The sequence below is a fragment of the Prionailurus bengalensis genome, chromosome E1 (assembly GCF_016509475.1).
Source record: "Prionailurus bengalensis isolate Pbe53 chromosome E1, Fcat_Pben_1.1_paternal_pri, whole genome shotgun sequence".
Lineage (NCBI taxonomy): Eukaryota > Metazoa > Chordata > Mammalia > Carnivora > Felidae > Prionailurus > Prionailurus bengalensis.
Genome location: NC_057347.1, coordinates 23,106,456 through 23,116,187, shown reverse-complemented (window position 1 = coordinate 23,116,187; position 9,732 = coordinate 23,106,456). Strand labels below are relative to the sequence as shown.

At 49.4% G+C, this 9,732-nt stretch overlaps 2 protein-coding genes across 3 annotated transcripts; both read left to right on the top strand.

Moving 5' to 3' along the window:
• Nucleotides 1-587: 587 nt before the first annotated feature.
• LOC122485248 (C-C motif chemokine 14-like) lies at nucleotides 588-3,285 on the top strand. The gene is made up of 3 exons (XM_043583742.1): nucleotides 588-787; nucleotides 2,546-2,660; nucleotides 3,095-3,285. Exons 1-3 carry the CDS (start codon nucleotides 703-705, stop codon nucleotides 3,180-3,182), a joined length of 288 nt encoding a protein of 95 aa, XP_043439677.1. The 5' UTR covers nucleotides 588-702; the 3' UTR covers nucleotides 3,183-3,285.
• Nucleotides 3,286-5,427: 2,142 nt separating this feature from the next.
• Nucleotides 5,428-8,949, top strand: CCL16 (C-C motif chemokine ligand 16). Of its 2 annotated transcripts, XM_043583740.1 has the most exons (4): nucleotides 5,428-5,588; nucleotides 7,373-7,471; nucleotides 7,875-7,995; nucleotides 8,649-8,949. In XM_043583740.1, the coding sequence occupies exons 1-4, from the start codon at nucleotides 5,519-5,521 to the stop codon at nucleotides 8,779-8,781; spliced, it is 423 nt and encodes a 140-aa protein (XP_043439675.1). In that variant the 5' UTR covers nucleotides 5,428-5,518; the 3' UTR covers nucleotides 8,782-8,949. The 2 variants fall into 2 exon arrangements, with proteins under 2 accessions (XP_043439675.1, XP_043439676.1); XM_043583741.1 differs by lacking the exon at nucleotides 7,373-7,471 and having other exon boundaries at nucleotides 5,431-5,588.
• Nucleotides 8,950-9,732: the final 783 nt, after the last annotated feature.

The window sequence follows — 9,732 nt, the reverse complement described above, 5'->3', positions numbered from 1 at the left end:
TATGCTCTCTGTGCCTCAGTTTCCTCCATGCTTATTTAAGATAAAATGGGCTATTATTCATAAAACATTTGGGACAGTGGCTGGTGTGTGTAGCTGTTATGTAATGTTTGTTAAATAAATTATCTACTGAGCATCACAGTGTTTCCTCACCCCAGGGTACGGTGAGAGGGTAGCAATGAGTCTGGGAGCTGGAGGTTCTGGTTAAATGTTTAAGTGAGGAGTTCCTAGTCCAGATGAGTGAGACTGGACATGGGGAGCTCCTGACCTCATCCTGGTACCCTAAATCACCTCTGACCTCCAGACAAACAGATTCTGAACCTCCCCAAATGGTCACAGGCCACATCCCAGCCTTTAGATCTTGAACTAAGTGCGCAACAGTACCCCCAGGCCCTGTGCTGTAGCCTATACCAAAGGAAGGGCTTATATCAAAGGAGTTAAATGTATTGCCACTGGGAATAGAAGGCAATTTCCTCCCTGAAATGTTGGCTCTCCATGCTTCCCTCACTCCACCCTCAACAAATGTTCAGGATATGAAATTGCTGAGGCATCACTGCTTCCTACTTCCCTTTGTAATCTTGGTTCCCTTATTTTAAGAAATACTTTGCCTTGAAGGTCATTTCTCACCACCACCTCAGCCCAGGAGCTTCAGAAGCCCCTACCAGGCAAGTTCTCCTCCTGCAGCAGCTCCCTCAATCCAGGAGGATGAAAGTCTCCATGGCTGCCATCTCCCTCTTCCTCCTCCTCCTCATCACCGGTGCCCTGGTGTCCACGGCTAAATCCTCTTCACGTGAGTGCAATACCTTGTCTTCCTTCCATCCTTGCCCCTGTGAGGAAAGAAGCAGGAGTAAAGTTGCTGGAGAGACAAGGAGGAGGTCTGGGATCTTCTGAAATTGGTTTTGTCCTCACCCTCCCGGGATTAGTCCCCCCTCCTGCCAAGGCCATGGAGTGAACCTGCCTCTCCACTCCCTCAGTTCATCTCTCTTTGCCATTAAGTAAGAGTAGCCCACCTCATTTGGGGGACATTATCCCCAGGGGTAAAGAGGAGCCATTTGTCTGCTTGCCCTCTGAGATTGGGGCTGCCGGCTTCCAGGGTCAGCCCTACCCAAAGGTGTGGCCTTGCTTAGGTATGGGCTGAGGGCGACCACAACAGTGGGGGGTCTCACCTCGGTCACCTTTTTCCAGCTTATTTCTTAGGATGAGCTGCCTTTACACACAACCAAAACCATGCCTCACCCTTCATCTTTACCTCAGCTTCTTCTCAGAAACTGGGAAGAAACAGAGGGGGTTGTTGAAATAAAGCCAGTCTAAAGTTAGTGGTAATCTGGACAGTTCGACTTGCCTCTCTGAGAAGATTCCTCTCAGAGGAATAGGTTGAGACTGGTCTCAGGAACCAGTGGATCCCTTATTCCATTCTTTGGAGACATAGGATGCTACCTGGAATGGAACTGGATAAAAGACCCAGCTGTTCCCTTCCCACCCAAGCATCCAGCTGCCCCTCTGCAACCTCAGAGGCCACTGCCAACACACGCAGGGTTCTGTCCAGGCTGAGCACATAACATGCACACCCCCAACACTCCACTCCATGACTGCAGTGCCTACTTGTTTCTCCAGGGCCCTCGTTCTGAAGTAACCTTCCTGCTACCTCCATAATTGAAGCTTGAAGGAACGGATTATTTCCAGTCATTCTCTTGCACCTGCTATAAGAGCCATGAAGTTTTAGAAATCAGAAAGTAACTGAAAAGTTCACCTAATCCAGTGATGTCTAACATTTTTTAGACCAGGGAACCTTTCTTCCAGCAAAAGCTTACTCAGACACAGCAAAAAAGGGCTGAATGGGATACTATCTCTAAAACTCTACTCCCAAATGCATCAGTACCTCTGAAATAGTCCCCAAAGCCCCAAGACCCCCAGAAACTCAGTGTAAAAACCACCAATCCAGTCCAACAGGCTCATTGACAGAGGAGGAAACAGAGAGGGGAACAAAGTTACCATGGGCATATGGCCAGCAAAGGCAAGAGAGGTTGGGACCTGGGTATCCTGACTTCCTTGGTGTCCTTGGGCCTTGGTGTTGGCTTCCTTCTTTGCAGGACAGGGGTTTAATTGGGACACAGGCAAAACCCCATTTTCCCAATCTCCCAGATTGGGAAGGGCTGGGTCTGCACTCCCAGCTGGCGTGTGTCCCTGTCTCTATTGGCATTTCTTCCGAATATCCCCCCTCTTTGGAATACCTGTGCGAGCCTGCCCCACAGGGATGGTGTGTACTCACTGAGAAGATTTGGGCTTTGCTAATCTTCAATCTGGAGTTGAAGGTCATCAGCCAGTCTTTCTAGGAGAGGTTGAAGAACAGGAAGGAGGGTGATTGTGGATGCAGGAGGAGGGAAAGAGGAGCTGGAGGACCGAGTGTCTGCACAACCCTCCCTCCAAATTCTGTGAGGCCACCTCCTCCTCCTTTCCCTCTTCCACCCTCTATAGTGCAGAAGCAGCCAGCAGCTCTGGCCTTTAGCAGAGAACCCAGTGTCCACTTCCCTCCCTGCTCTCTCCTCAGGAGGACCTTACCACCCGGCCGAGTGCTGCTTCAACTACATTGCCCAGGCAATCGCGCGTCATCGGATCACGGGTTATTATGAGACCAGCAGCCAGTGCTCCAGGCCCGGAGTGGTGTAGGTGGCACCCACACACCATATGCCAGGGGACAGGAAGCCTGCAAGCCCTGGGGGATAGGGAGGAACGGGAGTGGGGACTCCCCAGAGCACCTCTCAGGTGCAGTGACAGGCAGCGGAGGGGAAACCTGGGGGCTTTCTGGCCTGGCTGAGCCTCTGGGGAACCAGGAGGAAGCTGAGCCCATGCATGGGGAGGCATCAGGGGAGGGGAAGCGAAGGCAGAAGGGCACTTCCAGGGGCAGGAGAAGCATGGAGATGGGTCCAGGGTCCCCGAGGGGCTGGAGAGCATGTCTCAGAGAGGAGACTGGTCTTGAGCTGCCTCTGACAAAGAAAGGAGAAACAGCCTAGATGGGTGAGGAATCTGGGAGACTGACCGGCTCACACTTCACTGCTTGATGCCTGAGTCTGTAACCCTTCTCCCTTTCGCTCCATAGCTTCATCACCAAAAAGGGCCATTCCATATGTGCCAACCCCAGTGACGTCTGGGTCCAGGACTACATCAAGGACCTGGAGGAGAAATGAGCTGGCCATCTGAAGAAGAGGCCAAGGCCCCCCTCTCAGTCCCAATGCTCAGCCCGACACCTTCTGGGAGCTGTCCTGCCTTGAATTAAAGACCTAGAATTTATGCCCTCCCTGTCCTCATTCATTTCTACCAGATCTACTCTTCGGAACCCAGCTGGGTGGCACTCTTGGCAACAGGCTTTGCTCTACAGAAATGTGGTCAGCCCTAGATGCAAAAAAACAGGTCAGGCCTGTGATGGGGGTGGCGGGAAGCTAAGGCCACCTTTACATAATAATCATCATGATGACAACAGATACCATTGCCTTACCACTTTCTACCTTTCAAGCAGTCTGCTAAACAGTCTGAGTGTATTATCTTATTTATATAAGCTACACAAGTGTAATGCTAAGAATTATCACCTGATTTTGCAGGTAAATCTTCATAAAGTCTTCGTAGCAGCCAAATTTCAAAGTCCTTTGTTCTGTGCTGCTCCCAAGGCCCTTGTTCCCAGCTATCTGGGATAAGAATGATTTTATCCAACCCTTCCCCCTCCACTTGCATACATCAGGTTGTACTATATTGTTATGCCCATTTTTGTGTCCTCCACCAAGGCCTAACAGAAAGCCTGGCCCATACCAGGTACTCAGGAAATGGATGGACTGATGGCTGGATAGAAAGATACAGGAATCAAGAGGATGCTATGCTCCATGAATAATACCCAGCTGCCCCCAAAAGCTCTCAGACCCATCTTCGGGGTTCAAGGAGGAGATCCTCTTCCTCAGAGTAAGAGCATGGCCAGTGTAGGTATAGTGCCCACCCTTCCCAGGCCACCGTCTTCCACACACCAGGGCCAAGAAGATACTTATATGCTAAAGGTACAACCAGGCTTCCTCAGACCTCCTCACCTCCAAAAACAATGGTCAAGGGGGTACCCAAATACATACATACTACCGTCCTAAAAAGCCATAGTGTCACCGCCACTGCCTTGAACCCACCAGGACGAAATGCATTATATAGTTTTTCCCTATTCATGAGCAGTCATGCAAAACAGCAAGCCCCATAAGGATCTTCATATGCCCCTGCCTCAGTCTACTTTCATTTACTGAAATGCACCCCACTATGCCTCTAAAGCGCCTGCCAAAATCCCCTATATCTTCCATGTCTTCTCTGAATTCTACCTTCAATCCCTGGAATGGGGTCCTGAGGCAGTCTGAAGAGAGAAGACGCGGAGGGGCAGGTCAGCCCTAGTCAAGGCCCCTGGCCAAGAAGCTCAGAAACACGGAAGAGATTATCACGTGCGTGGGGTTGGAGCGCCCTCTGCTTGCCGTGATTGGCCGCGGTAGCCGGTTGGATAAACCCATATCGCAGGCAAGAAGGAGGGCTGGCCAACTAGATCTAAAGGTGGTTCAGAGTCCAAGGTCCAAAGAGATAAAAGAACATAAACGAATAAGCCAAAGACCTCAGCAATAAATGAGGACTCAAGGATCGCACATTGTTTTTTCTCAGTATTACTAACACAATCTGTGACGGGAAAAGTTGTGAGTTGAGCCATGTGTCCTTAGACTGGGGATGGGAGGCATCCTTTTCAGAGGCCTAAACCCTATCCTCGCTCCAGTCTGTGATCTCTCTAATCCTGCTTTATTTTCACCCTCCCAAAGACCGATCACCTGAGGGTACTGGGGTGGTTCCACCCCCTTTCCTCCCCCTTTCCCCCAAATAGAGATGGTGGCAAGTAATGTGGTGAAATCACACGGATCTGGTTTGCAGAACTGCCTCTCATCTCTGTGACCTGGGAGAATTTAACCTCTCTAAGCCTCAAGTGGCCTCATTTATAAAATAGAATAATAATCTCCGCTTCACTATGGTGAGAATTAAGTCAAACAGCGCCTATATAAGGTGGCTGACACACAGCACACGTGAACCACATGTTCCCTTCCTCTACTCCTCTCCTGGTGAATTTAAATCTTATTAATTCAGGGCACCTGGGTGGCTCAGATTGGTTGAAGGTCTGACTTTTGTTCAGATCATGATCTCATGATTCATGAATTTGAGCCCCCTCCCCCCCCCCCATTGGGCTCATGGCTATCAGTGCAGAGCCTGTTTGGGATTCTCTGCCCCCTCCTCTCTCCACTCCTCCCCTGCTCGCTCTCTCTCTCTCTCTCTCAAAAATAGATAAACATTTAAAAAAAACTTATTAATTCAACTCTGCGCCAAGCCCCACCCTTCCTTTTGGCAAACAGAGGGAGGCACCTCTTCTCTCCTCCACCCACTCTGAAGTGGTCAGAGTACAGAGAGCAGCTGTGAAGTCAGAGTGGACAACCAGCCTCCCCTGAAGCTAAAGGGTCCCCCGGAGAGGATGAAGTTCTCTGTGGCTGCCCTCTTTCTCCTCATCCTCATCACCACTCCGGCTTTGTACGGCCAGTCAAGTGAGTCCACCTGTCCCTGCAGGGCTGGAATGAGAAAGGGCAGCTGGCAGTGAGATGACATCAAGAGTCCTGTCAGGTCTCCGTCATCAGCCGTGGGCCCTCTCCCCTCCTGTAGGCACACTCCTCAAACTCTCTCCTTTGCAAGGAGAGCTGGGCTGGTATCTAGATCCCTTCTGGGATCATCAGGCAGTTCCAGGAAGCTGGGTCAAGGTCATGTCAGGAATCCCAAAGATGGAGAATAGTGAGTGATCATTTAGGAGGAGCCAAGGAAGTAAGAGGAGATACGAGAATAAACGTGAACAACAAAAGGAGAGGAAGATAGCTGGATAAGAAAAGCTACAGGTGCTCTGAGAGAGCAGGACAAAAGGTACTGGGAAGGGGGCTGAAGTGATGTTTGGGGCCAAGCCCAGGGGTGGGGAGTCTGAACCTAGATACTCTTCCTTGTAGTGTCTGGCACAGATTTCTGGGACTATCAAGGCAGCCAAAGGAAGGCCCAATGGGACGCCCAGGTGTGCAGTGCAGGATTTCATGGCCTCTGTCCCCATTCCCCAGCCTGGGTTTAAATAAAGGCTATAGAAAAGAGAAAGGGGTTGAAAGGTTTTGGGAGCCACAGGATGCTTGGGACCTATGGAGAACAAGGTTTGTTTTTCCCACTCTCTATCCCTGCCTCAACCATCATGTGTGAGGACCTGGCAACAAGAAAGAGACCAAGCCACTCAGACTTTCCACATACCAACTTCCATGTGCCCCAGCCCCTTTTTTTCTCCCTAAGGCTACCTTTAGCATGTGGTCTGGTCGGACTCTGGCATATAAACTCTCAGGGGAACAACGGTCACACACACCACATATTCTGCCCACATGCTCTCAAGATGCCCCCTGGACTTTGTCATCTTTGCTTTGAGAACCAGGGTCATGGACATCACTATGTGCAGAGCTGCATCTGGTGGGTGGTAGGAGGTAACATTGCCCTTAGGGAAGGTCAAAGAGACCACTACGATGGTTTCAGTCTTCAAAAAGGTTTCAGAAAATGGCCCACCCAAAGCATGGATCAGCCAAATGGTACTCTTGAGATATTTCAATCTTGGCCACCAGCTGGAAGGAAAGGGTCAGGCGGCAAAGGGATCTGCAGTCTGCAGTTTTGGGGGCTGGGAGAGGTCTCTACCTGCCCTCTTGTTTGATGTCCCAACTGATGAGTAGTCAGGGGAGCTCAAGAGAAACACAGCACTAACAACCAACCAAGGCCAGCATTCTGACAGCATCAAAGGGGGGGGGGGGGGAGTGGCATTTCCAGGCAAGAAAAATGGTCAATTACTACCATCTACTCTTAATTGTAACAAGCACTGACTGAGCCTTACTATGTTCTGAATTAAGGGTTTTACCAGCATTTTCTCAACTAACCCTCACGATGATCCTAGGACATATAAGCATATTTTTACCCTAATTTAATGGATGAGACCTAGAGAGATTTTTTTAATTTGCCCATACTTCAAATCATTTGGTCAAGATAACGATTCCAGATGTCTGACCCGAAGCCTAAACAGAACACTTTTCTTCCCACCCTAACTTCTCTGGCTCACTGCTCATCTCACCCTCCTCACTGACTTCGGCCCCTCTAATGCTTCTAGGATAGAGTCCACAGCTCAGAAGGTGTGCTAGTCTCCCCTTCCCTCTCCAATTCTGTCTCCTCTTCTTTCTTCTCACATTGCATTGCTGCCATCTGTAGCGGCTCAGCATTCCCCAGACACTCGGCTTCCCCCACGCCTTCATGCCTTTCTCTTTTCCAGATCCCACAACCTTTTCATCTGCTTCAATCCCACTCATCTTTCAAGAAGCAACCATGCACTACATGCTGTGGGACTTCTTCCTCAGCCACCCAGGCTGGGGTAGGTACCCCTCATTCTGTTTTCCACAATTCATTTCACTTTCCCTTTTCACTCTGACTAGACAGTGAGACGCTCCAGAGTAATGACGGTGTCTTCCTCAGGGTTTTGCCCCCTTAGAGCTCAATATGTGTTGACCAAATCAAGCCCTGGCTCACCAGCAAACATGAATAACCAAGTCACTTGCATTTGCTGAAACTCAGTTCAGAAGCTGAAGGTTCTAGATGTATGTCCACCCCCCCTTCCTTTTTTCATGTTTTCTGTTACCCATAAAGCTATCATCAGTCCCTGCTAACAGATGGTTTTGCCATCAGAAGCATGGAATGCAATGGGTGGGAGATGAAGGTAGGCAACCACGGGCTCCTTCTATGCCTACCTGGTTCAGCTTTCAATGTGATTCTCTCAGAAATTCCTGAGTCGGTGAACCATTCTCCCACCTGCTGCCTGAAGTATCATGAGAAAGTATTGCCAAAGAAATTGGTGGTGGGATACAGAAAGGCCCTCAACTGTTACCTGCCAGCAATCATGTAAGCATCCCCTGCAGACATTTCTGTGGAGGGGGAAGGGGAACTGGGGCCAGAATGAGATGCACAGAACCAAGAAGTCTCCATGCTAGAAGCAGGAGAGTCGTGCTTAAGGGCTTGGGCTTTGAATCTCGCAGGGAAGTCCTCGGTTGTTTATTTTTTTAATACTTACTTATTTTTGGGAGAGAGAGGAAGAGGGATAGAGTGGGAGAGGACAGAAAGAGAGGGAGACAGAGGATCTGAAGTGGGCTCTGCGCTGACAGTAGTGAGCCTGATGTGGGGCTCGAACTCATGAACCACACAAGGTCATGACCTGAGCCAAAGTTGGACGCTTAACCCACTGAACTACGCATGAGCCCCAGGCCTGAGTTTAATTCTTGATGTTGCTACTTATAGTTTTGTGGACTGATAAATGACAGCCATAATGGTACCCATGCCTAAGTATCTTGGTTGAGCAGGGAACAGGTTGAAACAGGGACAATGAAGCCAGGTCTAGAAGCCAGAGAGGGAGGCCTACTGAGGGAATTCAGATGGGGGAGGCCTAGGGATGCAGTAAAGAGTATGAGGTGAGCCCCCAGTGAGCTAAAAATGGGGGAGTGTGGACTGGACCCCCACCCTACTCCATGCTCGCTGACATTCTAACTCTGCCTCCACAGTTTTGTCACCAAAAAGAATCGAGAGGTCTGCGCCAACCCCAACAACAAATGGGTCCAAGAGTACATCAAGGATCCCAATCTACCTTTGCTGCCTCCCAGGAACTTGGCCCAGGTTAAAAGTATTAGAACATAGGAAGGCCAACCCCAGCTCTGAAGCTCTGAAGCCTCGGTGGGAGTCCAGGTTCCGGAAAGAAAAATGCAACCCTGTGAAACTGCAGGTGGCCATGTGGTCTGGATGACAGTGGTATTGAGAGAAGCTGGCCCCTGATGCAAAAAGTAATTAAAAGTATTTCAAACACTTTCTCAATCTCCAGAGGAAATGCCAAAGTTAAGGGAGGTGGGGATAAATACATTCTCAATACACAGAAATATGTATTTCACATCTTTCTCTTGGCTCTGCCTTTGGGGCCTCCCCTCCCACCTGCACACCAGCCATCCTAAATAATTATGGCCAGCTTCCGACCTGCCACATCTCTGGCCCCTTACTCATGAAATGCCTGATAGAACTCCTGACTTTTCCTGTCCATGCTTATCCCTTTACTAGATTTCTTTTTCTTCTTCTTTTCTCTTAAAACATTTCTTTTTTAGCAACCAGAGTGGGAATATTCACATGCTAATAATTTTTGTCCCTGTTGCAGAGGTTTTGTTAGATCCCCAACACAAAAGAGAAGTATAGATCTCAGTATCTCCAGTTTACTCATGCTGCAGCCCCATCAGGGCTTCATTCCTTTTTAAGGCTGAATAATGTTTCATTGTGTGTATGTACCACATTTTGTGTATCCATTCATCCATTGTGGACATCTGAGGATCCATACCCCCTTTTCTTGACATTAGCTAGACTTAGCGGATCTTGGTTTCCATTACTGGTGCCAAAAGCACTTTAACTTACACAATGGCCCATCAGTCACCAGCCGGGGCCTCAGAGACAGGTAAGGGTCCAAGACTCTGACCCACAGGCTTCCTGCCCTTGTCCCTCCACAGCGAGGAAGTGGTACATGTTTTAGAACCTCCTGGCCTGGAGGTTCCTGCTCCTTGACCCGGAAATTTCTCTTCACCCTCCTTGCTATCAGAGCTGAGGCATTAC